The sequence below is a fragment of the Panthera onca genome, chromosome B1, assembly GCF_046562875.1.
Source record: "Panthera onca isolate mPanOnc1 chromosome B1, mPanOnc1 haplotype 2, whole genome shotgun sequence".
NCBI classification, from domain to species: domain Eukaryota; kingdom Metazoa; phylum Chordata; class Mammalia; order Carnivora; family Felidae; genus Panthera; species Panthera onca.
In genome coordinates, this window is record NC_138342.1 from 138,392,192 (window position 1) to 138,416,544 (window position 24,353).

The 24,353-nt window shown below is 35.5% G+C and overlaps 1 protein-coding gene across 2 annotated transcripts in view; it reads right to left on the reverse strand.

Moving 5' to 3' along the window:
* Positions 1–24,353, reverse strand: part of FSTL5 (follistatin like 5) — a 768,631-nt gene that overhangs the window by 122,147 nt on the left and 622,131 nt on the right. For both annotated transcript variants that reach the window (XM_060653856.3, XM_060653855.3), the window contains exon 10: positions 20,587–20,721. In XM_060653856.3, coding sequence (XP_060509839.2) covers positions 20,587–20,721 — 135 coding nt within the window. The remainder of the gene's footprint in view (positions 1–20,586; positions 20,722–24,353) is intronic.

A 24,353-nucleotide genomic window follows, 5' to 3' on the forward strand; every position in this document is an offset into this window, starting at 1 on the left:
CTCAGTCGGTTGAGCGACTGACTTCAGCTCAGGTCATGATCTCATGGTTTGTGAGTCTGAGCCCTGCGTGGGGCTCTGTGCTGACAGCTTAGAGCCTGGAGCCTGCTTTGGATTCTGTGTCTCCCTCTCTCTCTGCCCCTCCCCCACTCATCCTCTATCTCTGTCTCAGAAATAAATATTTAAAAAAAAAAAAAAGAGGCTAGGGGTGCCTGGGTGGCTCGGTCTGTTGAACATCAACTCTTGATTTCCATGATCCCAGAGTCATGGGATCAAATGCCCTGACGGGCTCCACACTAAATGAGGAGACTGCTGGAGATTCTCTCTCTCTCCCTCTGCCCTCTCTCCTACTTGTATGCTCTCTCTTTAAAATAAAATAAAATAAAATAAAATAAAATAAAATAAGCAAATCCAATAGTCTGGGATAAAATAATAATATTCTAAAAATAAATCAATGAGCAGAATAACCACTGTTTATTTTCTTTTCAATTTTTTTAATGTTTTTATTTTATTTTTGAGAGAGAGACACATAGAGCATGAGCAGGAGAGGGGCAGAGAGAGAGGGAGGAACAGAATCTGAGGCAGGATCTAGGCTCTGAGCTGTCAGCACAGAGCCCCATGCAGGGCTTGAACCCACGAACCATGAGATCATGACCTGAGCTGAAGTTGGAGGCTTAACCAACTGAGCTACCCAGGTGACCCATAACAACCACTTTTTAAAGTATCACATAAAATGTTTTCAGATTAGGTTTGTTAGCCAGAGTTGTTTACCTGGCCAACATCCCACCAACTGTATTTATATCACTGTAAAGTAAAGATTGCTCAGAGGGCTCAAAAGTATTAAGTTGACAGTAGATTATCTTCTATCTATTATCATAATAGAATATTCCCCATGTCAGTTTTGCTGTAATTTAATGGTTGCAAATTAATAGGCACAAACAACCTAAAGTATAATTTTAGTCCTTGACTGTTTTAATGTGATTATTTATGATGAAAAATAATACTTTATGAATGCACTGGTTTTCTTCTTAGAAATTCAAGTAGGCTGATGAACCAAGTAATACTACTTTTGGGAAGTGCCATTATGCCAAATACTCTTCAAAAGATAGATAAAGGGAGATAATTCAACTTCACCTTGAATGCTCACAACAATCGTGAGTCACCAGCATGCTGTAATGAGTTTGCACCATACACATTCTGTCTTGTGATTAAATACAAGCATATTTGTCTTATAAACTATGTTGGGAAATTGAATTTTCATTAATTCTACCCAGGTAATAAAAACATGTTCAAATCTCCACTATATTTAATAATAAAATCTAGAAAAAATGTTTATTGTGATCTCTCTAAATAATGTATATGTAGATAATTTTTACCTTTCCAAAAATATACCATGTAAATCACTCTTTTTTTAGACAAAAAATTAATGTTTATTTATTTTTGAGAGAGAGAGAGAGAGAGAGAGAGAGCAAACAGAGGCAGAGCAGAGAGAGGGGGAGACACAGAATCCTAAGCAGGCTCCAGGCTCTGAGCTGTCAACAAAGAGCCCAACGTGGGGCTTGAATCCACGAGCCATGAGATGATGACCTGAGCCAAAGTCGGACACTTAACCGAGTCACCCAAGATCCTGGTAATTCACTCTTAATTTGACTTTTTTCCACTCATAAAGTTCAAGGCCTCCTTAAATCTGGTTCTACCCCATAATTTGTTCTCACTGTGTGTTTTAAATTCCAGGAAACATTTTTATGATCATATACTACACCTAGTTCATGAAACCTACCATGTACTTTATGATTATTCCCTGAGTTTGACATACTTTTAAGTCTCCAGCTATGTAAGGATCACTAGAGCCACCAAATACCAGCTCAAATGTCATCACCTCTATAAAGAAAGGCTACACTATGTAACTCGGTTGGAATTTGTTGCTTCTGTGTCTGTGATCCTTTCATACCTGGCTTATATGTCTAGTGCAGCAATTATTTTATTCCACCATGCATTATAGATTCTTTACTTCTACTTGTACTTAACTATACCTTTCTGAAAGTAGAGAACAGTCTTATTCTGTGTTAACCATATGCCAGCGACATGTTTGTTTTTGTGTTTGTTTTTACCTCAGTAAATATGTAATAAGTGAAAACATGAGGGAACAAACCTATTGTCCCTGTAGATTTTTTTGTTCTCCACAATGAAACCTCTTATTCATGGTAAATTTTGTCAATGTCCCTTTTCTAATAGCCAATTAAGAAATGAACAGATAAGTTTGAAGTAATACTGATGCGGTGTTCATGCAAGCGGGAAGGTAACTAGCTTCACACACATTTAAATTATAGCCATTGTAAAAAGCATTTGAATTAAATTTAGTTCAGTTGCCATGGAAATATGGATGGAATTAAAAGGCAGATTTAAAAGAAATTACAAATTGTAGCAGAATATCAATTACATGGAAGGTTTTTCCTAAATAGATTCTCTTTTTTTAATTTTTTTTTAAATGTTTATTTATTTTAAGAGAATGAGAGAGGGGGGATCAAAGGGCAGAAAGAAAGAGAGACAGAGAGAATCCCAATCAAGCTCCACACTGTCAGCATAGAGCCAAATGTAAGAATTGATCCTAAGCACCGTCAGATCCTGACCTGAGCCAAATCAAGAGTCGGACACTTAACTGACTGAGCCACCCAGGCACTTCTTCCTAAATAACTTCTGAATGTATGGCAATTCAATGTTTCTTTAATGCATGTGATTGCTGCCTCCCTAGGTATATGTGAAATCAGCTCTAATAGACAATGCCAAAGAGCTTTCCAAATGGTGGTAAAATTGACATTAGTACAAATCAGGTATAATGATTCCTATTTTTCCTAATCTTATTATTATGTAGCTTTTTAACATTTGGCATTCTAGTGCATACAAAGTAGCATTTCTCTGTAGTTATAAGCTACGTTTCCTTGATAACTAATGAGGATTCGTTCTTTTCATAATATAAACTGCTGCTTCATTTTTTCTCATCTCTGAAAAGTTCTTTTTAAAACTATGCTTTAGTTTTTTTGCTTCATTAACATCTGTCTGTTTATCTATCTATCTGTCTATGACACAAGTCCTTGTCAACTATTTGTATTGACTACATCTTGGGGGCAAATTTTTATGATTAGAACTTCTTAATTTTAACATAATCATGCTGTTTCCTCTAACGTTTATTTTGCTTTTTGAAACAATTACATTATATTTACTGATTAACATTTGTATAAATTTGTATAATCGTAATTTGTACAATATTGGTTGCAATATATATGGATAGTATGTATATATGTATAAATACATACAGTTTTTAGTTAAATATTATTATAATAATTAAAATAGAAAAGAACACATCTTTCTCTTTATTCTACAGTATACTCAGTCATCTGAGTCAAAACTGTCTCTAGAGACATATTTTGACTTCCTATTAAAACATATTTGAAATTAAAACAAATATTTTGGTGTGCCTGGGTGGCTCAGTTGGTTAAGTGTCCAGCTTCAGCTCTGGTCATGAACTCGTGGTTCATGGATTTGAGCCCTGCAAAGGGCTCTGTGCTGACAGCTCAGAACCTGGAGCCTGCTTTGGATTCTGGGTCTCCCTCTCTCTCTGTTCCTTTCCCACTTGCACTCTGTCTCTGTCTCTCAAAAATAAATAAATATATTTAAAAGAATGAAAAAAGAGCCCTTCCTAAAACAAATATTTTATTCACTAATAATTTATTTTCTATTAAAATTTCACTATCACCAGAATGTTTACAAAAATTTTATTATGTTTACAGTAGAATTTAGTATAAAGGTATGTGTTAGATAAGCAAGTAAATTTAGGGCAAAGATATCCAATTGACACATAATTTTACTGCATGAAATAAGAAAGTGCTTTTAAAGAATTTTCATATTTAAAACATTTCATATGTAATATTACATTTCATATGCAGCACAAGTCTGGAAATGTGGACTAAGTTGAAAAATAAAACAAATAAAGATGCAGAACAATAATTAAACTGACTCACTCTTTCTGTCATATTCACCTCATAACCAGCTCTATCAGAATTCAGGTATCTGGGCAAACAGAGGACAATAGGACGCACTATGTGTAATCTGGGCTCTGCAGACAGTTGATAAAAATGTGTGGCATAAATTAGACTTCATAAAACTTTAAGAAGGTAACACTGCAGCTCCTTATCCCAGAGCCTGCAGTGAAGAGCCCATTTCTTTTAGTAATGCTTCACACATTTACACTATTTTTCAATTGCATTTCCGTATCAGAGGACTCTAAGAAAATCACAGAGTGATGACAATTCTAAATTCCTTTTGAAACTAAGTGCCCAGTTATTTTGCAACGGATTCACCAAGCTTAAGACCTTTGGAATTATAGAGTTGTTTTTTTTTTTTAATTTTTTTTAACATTTATTTATTTTTGAGGCAGAGAGAGACAGAGCATGAATGGGGGAGGGGCAGAGAAAGAGGGAGACACAGAATCGGAAGCAGGCTCCAGGCTCTGAGCCATCAGCCCAGAGCCCGACGCGGGGCTTGAACTCACGGACCGTGAGATCGTGACCTGAGCTGAAGTCGACGCTTAACCGACTGAGCCACCCAGGCGCCCCTGGAATTACAGAGTTTTAAAGTGAGTTCTAACATTCTTTCCTGAACACACCAACAAAATATTAGTATGAGATTTTCTAAGTTTCATAGAGATGTTATACTTAGCACTGCCACTGTATACAAGCTTTTTAGTCTACATGCCTGAAGTAATATAAATAAGATGTCATCATCACTTGCCTAATTTATCATCAAATAAATTAGGCAATTGGCATTATGTAATATGATATGAGAATATTTCAGTAAAGGTATATAATGCCTTGCAGACAAAATGTAGGCAATAAATCAAAATAAGAAAGCTTGGAGTCTTATTTTTTTTGGTAGGCAAAAGAGATGCCCAATTGCTTATAATTTTTGTAAACCTGTCAATTCGATGACATTCAGATCACGTAGCATTCTTGTTAGACAGCAAGCCTCTAGTATTGTGCAAAAATGTGTTAGACACAGATCTATTTAATGATGTTGAAAAGGGTGTTATTTTAAAAATACAGCCTTCAGATGTGGAAATCACGAGGCAGATAATTTCAGCGTGTTCTGGGTCACCAGATGAAAAGATTTATGGAACAAGTTACTTCACAGGATGTGACAATGTCATTGGCCAAATTGAGACTATGAATATTAGAATTTATGATAAATAATAAAAGTTCATAAAATAATAAATGCTTATCAAGCATGGCTAACCTTGACATGACTCTGATTATCCTAAGTGCATTTTATTTCGCACTAAGCTTACTAATATGCCAGAGTCTGTGACAAATATTGAATAAATAGGTTTGGGGACTTTTCAAAAGAAATATGAATTGTTCATTCTGCTTTAAATATTTTTAGTATAGCTCTTCTATGGAATAATATTCAGTAATAATTAAAAAAGAAAATTAACATTTTTCATGTATCGATTTATTTCAGTTTTCCTCAAATATTTGTTTTTACATCATTCTTTTTGATTCAAGCACTTAGCTTATAACTATCAGGATTAAAATCTCCCTCTGACTATCACATGCACTCCTTATCTTTAACTATGGACTTTTCTTACTCCTAATTATTCTACCTATCTAACAGTGGTTGAGTGTAAAAATTATAACTAATGGATGACAGCTGGATCTTGCTTCATCTGTACCTGTTTATGGACTATGTTCATCTATTTATGTTATCTTCCTAGCATCTAAGATATTGATAAGATTCTGCATAAATGATCTCATTCAATCCATACAACTGCCCTTTTGAAGTAGATATTTTCTCCATTCTTTTCTTTTTTAAATTTATTTATTTTGAGCGAGACAGACAGCATGAGTTGAGGAGGGGCAGAGAGAGAGGGAGAGAGAGAATCCCAAGCAGGCCCTGTGCTACAGAGCCTGATGTGGGGCTCGAACCCACAAAGCTGAGAGATCATGACCTGTGTCAAAACCAAGAGTAGGGGAGGATGGCCAACATGGCAGAGAAGTAGGGGGATCTATACTTCCCACATCTCCCAAACAAAGAAGGGCTGAAGCCAAAGGACTTTGAACTCCAAGACTCTGGGAGGAAAAAAGATTGAATCTACCAGGAAGAAAACAGGACAACTTGAGAGACCATAGGTGGGTGATTGTGAACGGGGGAGATAAAATGGGCCACATAGGCATAGAGGAGAGGGATCCCCTTCTGCTGAGAGACAAAGGGAAGAGAAAGAGTGGCTGGGGAAGCATAGGACTATATCTGGACAAGAGAAAAAACATCAGGCCCGACAGAGAGGGATCCCATCTCAAACTGCAGGTTAGAGGATCTAACTGCAGATCCCATCTTCAGACTGGGGCCTGCTGCCCTGCTTGCACACCTGGGGAGGTGGGGAGCCAACTCCAGGTTTAGTGATAGATTATGAGCGCAGTCTGCAGCAGGAGAAACCAGTCCCTTCCCCTGAAGGGCTGCAGCACAAGACAGAACCAGCCAGGACCTCATATCAGGAGATGCTTCCCCAGTACTGGGGTGCATGGAGCGGGAATTTAATTCCCAGCCAAGCCCCTGGGGCAAAGGAGTCAGTGAAGCAGGACAAACTGCCTCATCTGGGCTCGCAGCACAGTGAGGACAGCTCCAAAGGAATGATTTGGGACACCAGGTGGTGGAGAAGAGACTGGGGAGGTCACCATTTTACTCCCCACCACCACCAAGGTGGGGCCCACAGTAGAGGTGGGACCAGCCTACACCAAACTATGCCCCTCTGCACTGGGTAACTGTGTATCTACTGGAGCAGGATAGACACTGTGGAACTAGACGGATAGCTCCTCCAGACCAGCACTGCAGCACTGTCTGGATTAATTCTAGGACAATTCTGGATATATAGATGTATTCTACATGCGCCCCCCCCCCCCATTTCTCCTCCTTATCTCTTCCCTCTTCTAGGCTGGTTACTCTGGTTATTGGTTTGTTTAAACAGACATATTTAATCCATTCTCTTGATACATGTTCCACACCTCCTTCTTTACATTCCTTTCTCTCTCTCTGGAATAATCAAGCCATATAGCTTCTCTGTCTGGATAACTTTATCTTCGTTTCTTTCCCCCACCCCCCTCTTTCCTTACTTTCCTTTCTTTCTCTCTGGATTAAGCCTTTTAGTCTCTCTGCCTGATCAGTGTTCTTTTCTTTTTTTCTTTTTCCCTGCCCTTGTCATTTCTCTCTTTGCGTTCCTCTATCAGCATGGCCTCCACCCTGTACTTTACTTGTAGCTGGTGTTTCTGGTTTTCTGCTTTTGGATTGTTTTCAGTTCTTCATTTTTTTTGTTTTCGTTGGTTTGTTTTATTTGTGTGTTTTCATGTTTTTATGTCTTGTTTGTCCCTCTCTTTGCTTTCCTTCACAGGGCTACTTCAAGGAACAAATCAAGGCACATCTAATGGAGGGACCAAACACATCACTATGAATAGGGAAATAAAATAACCAAAGTCACAACAACAGAGAGAAAGTAACACTCTCCAAAAAACACCTCCTGAAGGGTCAGGACCTGGACAGTGTATGACCCCCTTTAATATAACAGTGCTTACAGGTGCAGAGCACATAACAAGCTTTTAAAACTCATAAGGGATAGAAAACTAGCCAAAATGATGAAACGGAAGAATTCTCCTGAAAAGAAATTCCAAGAAGAGGTGACAGTTAAAGAATTTTTCAAAGCAGATTTAAGAAATATAACTGAACAAGAATTTAGAATAACAGTCATAAAATTAATTGCTGGGCTTGAAAAAAGCATAGAGGACAGCAGAGAATCTATTGCTACAGAGATCAAGGGACTAAAAAATAGTCATGATGAATTAAAAAATGCTATAAATGAGGTGCAAAATAAAATGGAGGTAGCCACATCACGGATTGAAGAGGCAGAGGGGAGAATAGGTGAATTAGAAGATAAAATTATGGAAAAAGAGGAAGCTGAGAAAATGAGAGATAAATAAATCCAGCAGTATGAGGGGAGAATTAGAGAACTAAGTGATTCAATCAAATGGAACAATATCCATATTATAGGAATTCCAGAAGAAGAGAGAGAGAAAGGGGCTGAAGTTACACTTAAACTAACATCTGAGACCTTCCCAGATCTGTGGAAGGAAACAGGCTTTGAAATCCAAGAGGCACACACAACTCTCTTCAGATGTAACTTGAATCAATCTTCATGACATAGCATAGTGAAACTGGCAAAATAAAAGGATAAAGAGAGAATTCTGAAAGCAGCTAGGGATTAACAGACCTTAACGTACAAAGGTAGACACATAAGGGTAGTAGCAGACCTAACTCCTGAAACTTGGTAGGCCAAAAAGGAATGGCAGGAAATCTTCAATGTGATGAACAGGAAAAATATGCAGCCAAGAATCCTTTACCCAGCAAGCCTGTCATTCAGAATAGAAGGAAAGGTAAAGGTTTTACCAAACAAACAAAAACTGAAGGAATTCATCACCACTAAACCAGCCCTACAAGAGATCCTAAGGGGGACTCTGAGTGAAATTTTACAAGGACCACACAGGACCAGACACATCACTACAACCATGAAACCTACAGACAACACAATGAATCTAAACCTATATCTTTCAATAACAGCACTGAATGTAAATGGACTAAATGCTCTAATAAAAAGACATAGGGTATCGGAATGGATAAAAAAACAAAACCCATCTATTTGTTGTCTACAAGAGACTCATTTTAGACCTGAGGACACCTTCTATCTGTCTATCATGCTACTGGAAGTCAAAAGAAAGCTGGAGTAGCCATACTTATATCAGACACACTAGACTTTAAGTTAAAGGCTGTAACAAGAGATGAAGATGGGCATTATATAATAATTACAGGGTCTATCCATCAGGAAGAGCTAACAATTATAAATGTCTATGCATCGAATTCAGGAGCACCCAAATATATAAAAAAATTAATTATAAACATAAGCAACCTATTGATAAGAATGTGGTTAATTGCAGAGGACTTTAATACTCCACTTACAACAATGGATAGATCATCTAGACAGAGAATCAGTAAAGAAAGAGTGGCCCTAAATGATACATTATACCAGATGGACTTGAGAGATATATTTACAACTCTGCATCCCAAAGCAACAGAATATACTTTCTTCTTGAGTGCACATGGAACATTCTCCAAGATAGATCACACACTGGGTCACAAAACTTCCCTCAATTAATATAAAAGAATTGAGATCATACCATTCACACTTTCAGATCACAATGCTATGAAACCTGAAATCAACCACAGAAAAAAGTCTGGAAAACCTCCAAAAGCATGCAGATTAAAGTACACCCTACTAAAGAATGAATGCATCAACCAGGCAATTAGAGAAGATATTAAAAAAATATATGGAAACAAATTAAAATAAAATATTACAATCCAAACCCTTTGGGATGCAGCAAAGGCAGTCCTAAGAGGAAAATACATTACAATTCAGGCCTATCTCAGGAAACAAGAAAAATCCCAAATACAAAATCTAACAGCACACCTAAAGGAACTAGAAGCAGAACAGCAAACACACCCCAAACCCAGCAGAAGAAGAGAAATAATAAAGATCAGAGCAGAAATAAACAATATAGAATATAAAAAAACAGTGGAGCAGATCAATGAAACCAAGAGTTGGTTTTTTGAAAAAAATTTAAAAATTGATAAACCTGTAGCCAGCCTTCTCAAACAGAAAAGAGAGAGGACCCAAATAGATAAAATCATGAATGAAAATGGAATTATTACAACCAATCCCTCAGAAATACAAGCAATTATCAAGGAATACTATAAAAAATTATACGCCAACAAACTGGACAACCTGGAAGAAATGGACAAATTCCTAAACACCCACACACTACGAAAACTAAAATGTAAAGAAATAGAAAATGTGAATAGACCCATAACTAGTGAAGAAATTTAATCAGTTATCAAAAATCTCCCAAAAAATAAGAGTCCATGACCAGATGGCTTCCCTGGGGAATTCTACCAGAGTTTTAAAGTAGAGTTAATAAACCTAGCCTTCTCAAGCTGTTCCAAAAAATAGAAAAGGAAGGAAAAGCTCCAGACTCATTCTATGAATCCAGCATTACTTTGATTCCCAAACTAGACAGAGACCCAACAAAAAAAGAGAACTATAGGCCAATATCCCAGATAAATATGGATGCAAATATTCTCAACAAGATACTAGCAACTCGAACTCAACAGCATATAAAAAGAATTATTCATTATGACCAAGTGGGATTCATTCCTGGGCTTCAGGGCTGGTTTCAATATTCGCAAATCAATCACTGTGATACATGACAGTAATAAAAGAAAAAAGAAAAGAAAAGAAAAAAACCATATAATCCTGTCAATAGATGCAGAAAAAGCATTTGACAAAATTCAGCATCCTTTCTTAATAAAAACGCTCAAGAAAGTCTGTAGAAAGAACATACTTAAACATCATTAAAGCCATTTATGAAAAGCCCACAGCTAATATCATCTTCAACAGGGAAAAACTAAGAACTTTCCCTCTGAGATTAGGCACACGACAGGGTTGTCTGCTCTCACCACTGTTGTTTAACATAGTGTTGGAAGTCCTAGCATCAGTAATCAGACAAAAAAATGAAATAAAAGTCATCAAAATTCCAAAGATGAAGTCAATTTTCACTTTTCGCAGACCACATGATACTCTACATGGAAAACCTGACAGACTCCACCAAAAGTCTGCTAAAGTTTCAGGGTACAAAATCAATGTACCGAAATCAGTTGCATTTTTATATACCAATAATGAAACAACAGAAAGAGAAATAAAGAAACTGATACCATTTGTAATTGCACCATGAACCATAAAATACATAGGAATAAACCTAACCAAATATGTAAAAGATCTGTGTGCTGAAAACTATAGAAAGCTTATGAAGGAAATTGAAGATGACAAAGAAATGGAAAAGCATTCCATGCACATGGATTGGAAGAATAAATATTGTCAAAATATCAATACTACCCAAAGCAATCTATACATTCAATGCAATCTCAATCAAAATTGCACCAGCATCCTTCTCAAAGCTAGAACAAACAATCCTTAAATTTATATGGAACCACAAAAGACCCTGAATAGCCAAAGTAATATTGAGGAAGAAAACCAAAGTGGGGGGCATCATAATCCCAGACTTTAGCCTCTACTACAAAGCCGTTATCATCAAGACAGCATGGTATTGGCACGAAAACAGACACATGGACCAATGGAATAGAAAAGAGAACCCATAATTGGACCCACAAAAGTATGGCCAACTAATCTTTGACAAAGAAGGAAAGAGTATCCATTGGAAAAAAAGACAGTCTCTTTAACAAATGGTGCTGGGAGAACTGGATAGCAACATGCAGAAGAATGAAACTAGACCACTTTCTTACACCATTCACAAAAATAAACTCAAAATGGATGAAGGACTTGAATGTGAGACAAGAAACCATCGAAACCCTAGAGGAGAAAGCAGGAAAAAACCTCTCTGACTTCAGCTGCAGCAATTTCTAACACAACACATCTCCATAGGCAAGGGAATTAAAAGTAAAAATGAACTATTGAACACAAATGCTTCTGTACTGCAAAGGAAAAAATCAACAAAACTAAAAGGCAACCGACTGAATGGGAAAAGATATTTGCAAAGGACATATCAGATAAAGGGCTAGGATCCAAAATATATAAAGAACTCACAGAACTCCACACCTGAAAAACAAATAATCCAGTGAAGAAATGGGCAGAAGACATGAATAGACACTTTTCCAAAGAAGACATCCAGATGGCCAACAGACACATGAAATGATGTTAATGTCACTCCTCATCAGGGAAATACAAATCAAAACCACACTGAGATATCACCTCATGCCGGTCAGAGTGGCTAAAATGAACAAATCAGAGGACTAGATGCTGGCGAGGAGGTGGAGAAACGGGAACCCTCTTGCACTGTTGGTGGGAATGCAAACTGGTGCAGCCACTCTGCAAAACAGTGTGGAGATTCCTCAAAAAATTAAAAATAGAACTACCTTATGACCCAGCAATAGCACTGCTAAGAATTTACCCAAGGGATATAGGAGTGCTGAGCATAGGGGCACTTGTACCCCAATGTTTATAGCATCACTTTCAACAATAGCCAAATTATGGAAAGAGCCTAAATGTCCATCAACTGATGAATGGATAAAGAAGACGCGGTTTATATATACAATGGAATACTACTTGGCAATAAGAAAGAATGAAATCTGGCCATTTGCATCAGTGTGGATGGAACTGGAAGGTATTATGCTAAGAGAAATAAGTCAGGCAGAGAAAGACAGATACCATATGTTTTCACTCATATGTAGATCTTGAGAAACTTAACAGAAGACCATGGGGGAGGAGGAGGGGAAAAAAGTTAGAGAGGGAGGGAGGCAAACCATAAGAGACTCTTGGTTACTGAGAACAAACTGAGGGTTGATGAGGCATGAGGGAAAGGGGAAAGTGGTTGATGGGCATTGAGGAGGGCACCTGTGGGGATGAGCACTGGGTGTTGTATGGAAATCAATTTGACAATAAATTATATAAAAAAATAAATAAACAAAATATATTTTGCATAAAACAAACAAACAAACAAGAGTAGGATATTTAACCAACTAAGCCACCCAGGCACCCCTGGTCCATTCTTTAAAAATAGGAAGGGGGCACCTGTGTGGCTCAATTGGTTAAGTGTCCAACTCTTGATTTCAGCTCAGGCCATTATCTCACTGTTCCATCCCTGCATTGGGCTCTGTGCTGACAGCATGGAGGCTGCTTGGGATTCTCTCTTTCCCTCTCTCTGCCCTTCCCCCACTTGCTTGCATGGGCACATGCACTCTCTCTCCCCCAAAATAAATAAATAAATATTTTTTTAAGTTAAAAATAAAAAGAGGAAGTAAATGTGAGGTCAAGTCCCACACTGAATGTGAAACTTACTTAAAATTTAAAAAATAATAAAAACAGGAGGTAAATGAAGACTAGAGAGTTCGTTAATTGTTTTATATTATCAGAATATGTTCTATTTTCAAAATTTGTAATACCATATTCAAACTGTGTTTGTATGTAAAAAGACCCTGTTTTAAGCCATTTTATTTTATTTTATTTTATTTTATTTTATTTTATTTTATTTTAATTTTATTTTAATGTTATTCTTGAGAGAGAGAGAAAGAGAGAGAGAAGAGAGAGAGAGAAAGCCAGTGTGAGCAAAAGACAGAGATATAGAATCTGAAGCAGGCTCCAGGCTCTGAGCTATTAGCACAGAGCCCAACATGGGCTCAAACTCAAGAACCAGGAGATCATGACCTGAGCTGAAGTTAGATGCTTAACTGCTTGACCGACTGAGCCACCCAGGTGCCCCTAACCTATTTTAAGATGCTTTTCTCTACTTTTTTTCATTTTCTTATCTTTGCATTTTGCTTTAAGGTTTTTATTTAAATTCCAGTTAACATAACAATGTAGTATGTTACACACAGTTTCAGGTGTAGGCAAGCTGGCTGTGACATCTGTCACCCCACTGATTACCAGGCTTGAGACTGCTGATCTGGCTGGTTAGGCACATGTCCCCTTCTCCCCTCACTGTGGCCTGCATGTCCCTCTGAAGCTGTGTGCTCAGCGGAAGAGGATGATCATCTCTAATAGAGGAAGACCTTCGTTCCTCAAGGAGATAGGAGTAGCTGTGCTCCCCTGCTGTAACTCCAAACATGCTCTCAAGGTCCCTTCTAAAATAGGCAGACACTTCTTAAGCATTTACATATCTTTTGAAATATTTAGGTGCAAATGGATACGTTTTACCATATTCCTAAAGTCTGTATATTGTGAATTACACTCATTATAGTTTTATAATAGCATTAATTTACATTAACATTATATATTTGCATAATTTGTTTATTCAAGTAATCTTGTTGTAGAGTTTAACACATGTCAAATACCCTGTAAAGGAATCTTACAACTGATGTATTTCATAATTGTTGACCAATACTAATTCATTGAATTCTAAAATAATGATTGTTGTAATGGCACAATATTTCCAAATATAATACTGACCGTGACAATGATGAAAAGAAAAATTGTATATACTATTATATTCAAGCATTATATTCCAATATTTACAAGAGGCTAGATCTTTACTAAAATCCTAGCAAGGTGTGATATAATCTGTGCTTAGTGCTTAATGCAGCCAGTAGCTTAAAAGCTTTCAGTAGCAGCCTACATTCACACTGCTTTTCATTTACCTTAATCCTGCAGATGAATTATTGTCATCTGGGAATTCACTCCCCTTGGGAATGAAAATGTATCAAGTGCTTATGCTCCTTGCAAGATGTTTTAAAATGAATAACATTTACCTCTGCCTAAACCCCTCTCATATATTTCATATCATCTCTTACTCCCTGTTAAATCCCCTATGGCCCATTTCTACTCTTCTTTACATTTAAATCCTCCTCATATATCACTCTATTAAATCTTAGTTATCAAACCCTATCCCTAATGCAACTGTAGATTATATTACTTTGAAGCACTTTTTTGTAGTTCAATTTGTCACACAAGAAGACTTCCAGTGAGGTTTGTTGACAAAGTTGGGCACTGTAACTCAAGGTTTTCCAATTCAAAGATTAGGTTACAAGCAAAACATAAACTCCTTTGCCGTATGATGCTTTGCATGAATTGTTCACTCAACAGTATCATCCTGCTGGGAAATGTAGTATAAGAAAAAAAATGTGATTGATACTGCTATGAGTGCTCTATTATGTAGAAAATAATGGATGATTGCTCTGAAGCTGTAGCTAAACAAAGTAAGACTGTGTGGTGTCATTTAGTCCAAAAGTTGTAAATCTTTCCCCATTTTTCTTGCTGCCTATATGAAATTCAATACTTCTCATCTTGCATCTTTCAAAAAGAAAACAGAAGAAGGGAACATTAAAGAATTATTTTTAAAATATAATAGTAGTATAAATTGATGTAAAGAGAAATAAAATGTAGCTTTTGCTTTCATTCTGTGACAAAAGTGGACTCTGTCAACAAAATGTATTTTATTTAAAATATATTAAAAGCTACATTAAAGGAAAAATGTATTCTCTAATCCATTGAAACAAGTTTTTTATGCCAAATGAAATAATGGTATTTTATATTTGAATAAATAATTTTATAGGTGTCCAAATATATGTCCTCTCTCCCAATCCCTCATTATCTCTACATCTATTTCAGTTCTGCCTCAATCTTTTTATCTGTCTCTAAGTATCATTCATCTTAGAAACTCTAATTTCTAAGAATTGCTAGATTCTCCAGAGTATTAAAAAAATAACTGTCAATATTTCTAGCAAGGAGTAAATAATTATTTTCAGAAAATAAGCATAAATTGGAGGAAGAGCAAATTTATGTCTAGCACTATGGAGAATGCTTTATAATGTCTACAAAGAAAGCCCTTAGTGAGTTAGTAGTATTCATTCCATATTACAAATAGATAAATTAAAGCTCAGAGAGGTTTTGTAATAGCTCCAAATCACAGAACTATCATGGGGTAGGGCAATGATTCTAACTCCTGTCTAATGCCCAAATTCATGCTCTTCTACTATACCAATCTGCCTTTTTAGATACATTGTATCCCATCACTACTGGCAGGGAATAAAAGACCTCTGAACTTATATTTGATCAATATGGGCAAGTCCACAATTTTTTAATATGTACAAATGAGAAAAGTAAAGTCATCAGGGATGGCTCTGTGACTATTTCCTTTGGCTTTTTTGAAAATAACTATCTATCCAAATACACATTGTATAATTTATATTGGACTTTGTCCCTTGAATTACTAGAAGAGAACCCAAGGATATCCTTAAGAAGTAGGTTACATAAGGCCATAGACTTCTCTAATGTGATCTCCACTTGATTTGGATATTGTTTTTGTTATACAGGATTCTGACAGTTTTACTGAGTAATAGGACACATCCCCAGGAAAACTGTCTTATTCCACATAGACATTCTTACATTTTCTATTTCTTCTTTTCTGTAGCTCCTAATATTCTCATTTTACTCATTTAGTGTTATTCTGATTTTAATTATGTGCATAAATTTCTAAAATGGATGCATTCACATCTCTCTCTCTGTCTCTGCCTCTCTCTCTCTCTCTCTCCATATATATATATATATATATATATATATATATATATATATAACCAGTACAATATATATATAACCAGTACAGCAAGTTTTTGGAAACCAAATGTCACAAAAATTAAAGGCATTTATTTAAATGAGAGGTAAATTTGTTATTCCAAAGAAACTGGATTGTATCCTATAAAAGAGTAGAATATAAACATGAATTAGCAATGTTTGAAACTTCAGGGTTACAGTCAAAATCCATTATTTTCATTGTCAAGATCAATGTAATGAAACATATAAGTTTTACACTTTCAGGTCTTATGTTTAAATCTTTAATCCATTTTGAGTTGCTTTTGTATATAGTGTAAGATTGAGATCCAGTTTCATCCTTTTACATATGGACATTCAGTTTCCCAGAATCATTTTTTGAAAAGACTACCCTCTCTCCAATGTATACTCTGGTCCTCTTGTTGGAATTCAATTAACTGTACATTCATGGATTTACTTTTGGGTCCTCTGTTCTGTTCCATTTGTCTAAGTATCTGTCTTTATACAAGTATCATATTATTTTATTTACTATAGCTTTATGTACATTATGAAATCAGGAAGTACAATGCCTCCAGATTTGTTCTTTCTCAGGATCACTTTGGTTACTCCAGATCTTTTGTTGTCCTATATGAATTTTAGTTTTTTTTCTATTTCTGAAAAAAAATAAATCCATTGTGTTTTTTATGGAAACAGTGTTGAATCATAGATTTCTTTGGATAATATTAGCATTTTAATAATGTTTGTTCTTCTAAACCATGAACATAAAATATCTTTCCATTTATTTGTGTCTTCAATTTCTTTCATTAATGTATAATAGTTTTTAGTGTACAGTCTTTTACCTCCTTGATTAAGTTTATTCCCAAGTACATTATTCTTCTTGATGCTATTATAAATGGGATTGATTTCTTAATTGCCTTTCAGATATCTCATTTTAATTTATAGAAACATAACAGATTTTTGCATGTTGATTTTGTACACTGAAACTTTACTGAATATGTTCATTAGTTCTAACAGATTGTTTGTGGAGTCTTTGTAGGGGTTTTTATTTAAAAGTTTATATCATCTGCAAATAGACTATTTTACTTCTCCCTTTATGATTTGAATACTTTTTTTCCCTTTGCTTGTCTAATTTCTGTGGCTAGGATTTGTAGTGATATGTTGGATTGAAATGGTGAGACTGGGCATCTTTGTCTTGTTCTTGAGCTGAGAGAGAAAGATTTCCATTTTTTTTTTCATTGAGCATGATGCTAGCTGTGGGCTTGTCATATATAGCCCTTATTATGTCGAGGTATGTTCTTTCCATGTGTCATTTGTTGAGCATTTCTAGTATGAATGTGTCAAATATTTTATCTGCATCTATTTGATGATCAAGTGATTTTTTACTCATTTCTTCATTCTTTTTTTTAATGTGCAAATCACAATTTTATCTGCATATGTTGAACCATTCTTGCATTCCAAGGATGAATCCCACACGATCATGGTGTATGCTTTTGTTAGTGTGTTGTTAGAATCAGTTTGCTAATATTTTGTTGAGGAATTCTGCATCTATGTTCATCAGGATATTGGCCTATAACTTTATCAAAAACACAGGCAACAAAAACAAAAATAGACAAGTTGGACTATATCAAACTAAAAAGTTTCTGCACAGTAAAGGAAACAATCAAGAAAGTGAAAAGGCAACCTAAGATATGGGAGAAAATATTTTCAGCTCATATCATATTATCTGATAAGTGTTTAATTTCCAACATATATAAGGAACTTCAGTAACTCAACTTAAAAAAAAAAAAAAAAACAACTAAGTAAAAAAAAAAATGGGCAAAGGCCTTGAATGTCTCCAAAAAGATATAAGAATGGCTAATAGGTTTATGAAAAGGTATTCTACATAACTAATCAAAAATGCAAATCAAAACTACAATGAGCTATCTCACACTTGTTGGGATGGTTATTATTACAGTAACAAAAGATAGAAGTATTGGCAAGGATGGGGAGAAATTGGAATGTGCCCTGCACATTCATGGGACCGAAAAATGGTGCAGTTATTATGAAAAACATAGAAGTTCTCAGAAATTAAAAATGGAACTATCATATGATCCAGTAATCCAACTCCTGGGTATACATATCCAAAAGAATTGAAATCAGGATCAAAGAAATACCTGCACTCACATATTCATTGCAGCATCATTCACAATAGCCAATGTATGGAAACAACTCAAATAAATATCTTTTGACAAAATGAATGGATAAAGAAAATGTTGTGTATACATACAATAGAATATTATTCCACCTTAGAAAGAAGGAAATCCTATCCTTTGTGACAATATGAATAGACCTGAAAGACATTATGCTAATTGAAACAAGCCAGTCACAAAGACCAAGACTGTGTAATTGCATTATATGAGTTATCAAAGAGTCAAAAGTCATAGAAACACAATGGAATGGTGGCTGTCAGTTGATGCGGAGGAGGGAAAAATGAAAGTTGTTCAATGTGTACAAAGTCACAGTTATACAAGACAAACAAGTTCTGGAGATCTGTTGTACAACCTAGTGCCTATAGTTAACAATAAAATGTGGAGCATTTAAAAATTTAAGAGGGTAGAGAATTTATGCTGTGTTCCTAACAGAATAAATGAATTAATTAAATTAAAAAATAAAATCTGGTAGTTTTCTCTCTTTATCCTTGAAAATGTTACATAATTAAATATAGAAGGAACACCTATAAATAATTATATCCAGACTTAGGAACAAAACCCTTTGAATCTTTTATTTATATTGTTACTTATGGGATGAATTTGAAAGTTCTATAAATATAGATATAGTAAGGCCTGCATTGCTATAACTTACAAATGCTACTTCTGATTTTAATAGGATGTTAACATATAATCTCAAAAATTTATTTAAAATGTATTATTTTGACCTCTAAGAGCTTAAAGTAAAAACATGATTTCAGAAAACTGTTTATAATTAAGCAAATACATTCATGTGACTGAATCTATGAATAAAATTATATTAAATCTTCCCCTAAAATTTTTCTCAAAGTTACATGCTGCTAAATAGTAAGTGGTTCACTGATTAAAGGAATAGTAGCTAGTATTTTAATGTTGTAACTAGGGAAACATATTGAAAAATACTTGACTAACATTAAAAGAAAATCAGAATAGAGAATTGAAATTAAACTCTGTCTTACAACTTTCATCATAAAGAACAAAGAAAACTAAAGTATTCAATTACTTGTCACCTAAATTATTTTTAAAGAGAAAGTGGATTGCAAATTGATATTTAGCAGAAATATATAAAAGGCATAGAGAAGTTATGCTGGACCTTATCCAGGTCATTAACTTTAGCTTTCTTTTATCTTTATCTACCTTAAGAATTTTCTTTAAAAAAACTTTTTTTAATGTTTATTTACCGTTGAGACAGAGACAGACACAGAATGCGATTGGGGGAGGGGTAGAGTGAGAGGGAGAATCCGAAGCAGGCTCCAGGCTCCAGAAGCTGTCAGCACAGAGCCAGACCCAGATCCGGGACTCCAACTCACAAGCCCTGAGATCATGACCTGAGCCGAAGTGGGCCTCCCAACCAACTGAGCCACCCAGGTGACCCAAGAATTTTCTTTTTAAATATTTGCTTGCAATGACGGTTGAACTAGTGAGACCAAATATAGATAAAGATATACTAGTAGTCAGGACTTGCATAAGATCTTTCTCCCCCCTTGGATCCACCAATATCTACATATACTCGTTGATTTAAAGAGAAATAAGATTCCTGAGACAATGCTTTAACCTTGTTCAAGAACTCGATTGAGAAATAGGCATGCCAAACTAGAGTCCTCCAAGTATCAGGGGCCCTGCAACAAATTAGAATAATTAGATTTGTAAATGCATCTAACAAATCAGATTGAAGAGCAAGGGTAATAGTCATTCCAAGTACATCCAGACCCAATCTTAAAACAACCATCCTGTGGCATATGCGGACTGGGGGAACAAAGTGTCCGTGACTTTTCTCATAGAGAGCACATTTGATAAATCATGGTACTTGGAGTTCCAAGCAATTTAGCTATAACTAAAAATCCATCTTGAGCATCCCCACTCTATCCATATCTCTTTCGCTACGTAATAGTTTGTTGTTGTTGTTGTTGTTGTTGTTTTGTTTTGTTTTGTTTTAAAAAAGAATGAATGGTACATTTTTCCCCATTACTTCATGATACAATCGGGAAACGTGGGCAGTGATGGCAAAGCATTTCTAGCACTAAATGGAGAAAACAGCCCAGGGATTGATGTTGGTGGCAGGGCAGTGAGCTCTTAAGGTGGCAGTAACCAGAGACTGCTGCAGAAAAGCCCTGCTCTATAGCCAGTCGCGCTTTGTGAGGGCGAGTGTTCGATACATACGGGTCTTTCTGGCAGAATCTTCCACGAAAAGAGAAGAGATGTCTTCATCCACTCCTGCTTCATTCTTTGCGATACAAGTGTATGCTCCTGTATCTTCATAGCGCACATTGCTTATATGAACCTCGCTGCCATTTGCTGAAAACAGAAGGCAAATGCAACTTGTAAACTCCAATTTCAGTTTTGGTACAGTGCTTTCCGATTACACAGTCAAGCAGTTCTCTTAGCTTGTCCTAATTAAACTGCTTTCCTTCCTACTTTCATGCTTTGGAGGCATGCCAAATTATTCCAAAAGCATTCAAGTGTTTCATAAACTGTGTTGTCATTCTGCTAACAGAGAACCCAAAACTCTGTATCAAATGCACATGCTTTATATTTTATATTTATTTCCTATTTCCTACTTGGTATAGGTATTTCATATTGATAACTATATTTCCATTTATTTATTTCTTTTTAGTATTCAAAATTCACTTTGTCCTAAGTTTTACAAAATTTAAAAATAATAACAATATGTTTTATATACAGGAGAATACATATAAAAAGACTTCATAAAGGAATTAAGCCAGCTACATCATACAAGTATAGTGCAATTACCACTTGTCAAGTACATTATTGAGCGTGTATTAAATATCTGGAATTATAAGGTAAGGGAACTATTAAGTAAGGAAAACAGATAAAAACACATGATTTGTCTGCAAGATTTCAATCTTTTGCCAGGAATATATGTAAACAATATTATAATATGGAAATTAACACTGTCAATGTATAACCAAAGGGTTAAGGGAATAAGTAGCTCAACTTTTAAATCTTAGTAAAATAATTTTTTAAGCTAATCCCTAATTAATGAGTTGTATTCCCTAATGTGGATACCAGAGTATAATTAAAAACTGACTATATGTAGGAAATATACAAGGTGGTGTTACACATATTATGTGTTAATTGTCCTAAGTAATACATAATTATCAGAAGCAGAATCCGAGACTCAGAGAATGATCGTACATAAATCACTCAACTCAAAAGATGGGGGCTGGATGCCTATCAGACTCCCAAATCCAGTGTTTGTTGTGCTCATTTTTTTTCCTCTTTTACTTTATTTCTTTAAGTCTTTCTGTGTGTGCTTGTGCCCTTTATTATCTAATCACAAGAACACCATGCACCATGTCCTGTGTGGTTGTCTGGGGAAAGAAGGCAGAAAAACAGTGGGAAAAGAGCTTGAAATGCCTGTGGCTCTCAAGGGATGTGAATAGGAGGATATGGAGAGGCAGTGAGTGGGGAGAAAGAGCCAGACTACTTGAACCTCTTTCTCACTTTAGAGATGTTATTACACACCTCCACCACCCCCCAGCCCCCATCCATTGTTGAGAGTCACTACTCCAAAAGGGAGGTTGGTGATTTGTTTTTGTTTTTGTTTCTTTGCTGTAAAAGGCCTGGTAAATATTTTGTGCTTTATAAGCCATATCATATCTGTGACAACTGCCCACTTCTGCCATACTGGCATGAAAGCAGCCATGGACAATACTTTACAACATGAGTGTGGCTGTGTTCTAAAGGCAAACAAAAACAAAGCCGCCCCCCCCCCCCCCCAATTGACTTTATTCACAAAACAGGCATTTTCCCAGATCTGGCTTGTGGACCTTAGTTGGCAGACCCCTGCTCTGAAAAATAAGGAGTGAACATACATTTAAGCCTGCATCAGCTTCTTGTTTTACATGAAATATGGCTCTCTCCAAAGAACATACTTTTTCTTAAGACCCACAACTTCACAACTTCAATTCTCTAGATTTGTTTTGAAATATCGTCAATTTATTCCTTCCTCAAACTTTCTCTTCTCAATATTCTCATATGTTCTCCTAACCTACATGCCTCACTGTCTTCCTCCTTCTCTACATAATCCACCATTTCTAAATATTTTCTACTCTATTGCCAGAATGAGCAATTCCCTCGTCCATTTATCATTCTGACACACAGGCCTTACTAACTGCCCAAACTGCAACAAGCTGACATATCTCCACACTTGGTGTCTCTGTATCTAGTTTTTTTTGAGTACATTAAGAGACTACTGCATAGGCAAATTTACAGATTTTGAAATTCACAGTTTTCAGTTTGCAAGATGTTCAATGCTACTTGCTATTTATTTCACCTGACCTTTATGGTTACATGCCTTTCATTTCCTGCTCCATTTTTATTTCAAATCTTTACTATGTTTGATGTTTCCCATCTTAATACTAACTTCTTAATCTACGCAAGTGACCTTGCTTTTAAATAATGAAATACATACATGTAATTAGAAAGTAAACTCAAATCATTTTGCAGTATACATGGTTATTAAATCATCACATTTTATTACCTTAAACTAACACAATGTTATGTCAATTATATTTCAGTAAAAGCTGGGAAAACGAGTTAGGCCAATTTCCTATTTCCATCTACATTTTTACATTTATTTCAAAGGAAACTCTCTCCTGTTTCTTTGCAAGGGAAATCAATCTCCTCTCTTTTCTTTCTGATTTCTATGATTATTTGGTCATCCTTCCTCACCTCCATCATCTCCACATCTTTTTCCTTACTAATATTCCTTCAAATTGATGCACTGTTTAAGAAAAAATATCTTTATTTGCCCTAATTCTTACCCTCAGTGGCAGCTAACTTTTCTTTTTTCTTCCTTTCAAAACTGGAGAGATTTTTATACTTCCTACTTCCTTTTCATTTCCAAACCCACTGAAGACTAATTGCTACTATTACTGCTTTTTTAAATGTCAAAAGGCCAAACCTAATCACCTAACTCACAAATACATTTCAGTGACTTTCCTTAACCTTTCTATGCATTTGACATTGTTGAACACTTTCCCATACTTAGCTTTTTATTTTCTTCTGTAGAATCACCTTAATTTCATGCTTCCTTGTTGATTTTCAGTCTCCTTGTGTTATTTATCTTGATTTGCCTTCCAATTAAACATTTCTGCTTTTCTAGGATTTTACTTCCTTTCATTAACATATCATCCCATCCATGGACATAGTTATGGAGTCTGTGCCTAGACTTGGACCTCACATATTAATGCCAACTAAGCATTTGTTGAATAAATGGATAAGTGAATAACTATAGTATTTGGTAATATGTAATCATATAGAAAGTCCTATGAAATTCAACACTCCAATGCACTCAGAGTTATCTCGTAGGTTGTGTTCCCCACTCACCTTTCATTTGTCACATTCTGTCAAAACTTTAGCTATTTTCTCGTTTTTAAAAATGATAATAGCTATCCTACAAGGGCCCACACTCTTTCAATATTGAATCTAGAGTGTAACCAAACCCCTGAATTTACCTCCCTGTATATTCCTAGAGGCAAAGATATAACTTGCCCATCTAATATGGCTTACTAGTATTAAATGGGCAAGAGATGACAAAATCAGAAACTAATTAGAACTTTCTTCACTTTAATTTGTGTTAATCAGATCAATCTTCTTCTCTTCTAAGATTATAGACACTAAAGATATGATCAGCAGATGTAAACATGTTGGTTTACTTATATTAATATGGAGATTTGTAGCATTCAGGTTTTAAAGGTCAAAATTACTTTCCCATGTCATTTTTGAAAAAAATAGTAGATATTTCAAAAAAAGTATTTAAAAACATATATTGAAACATTCTTTGTCAAAGTGGAATAAGAATTGATGTCTGTGCTTATAGAAATAATGCCAAAATGAAAATACATTCATTTCTAGCAGTATGAATTGCAGGAATTTAAAGCAAGCAATAAAGAATATCATGT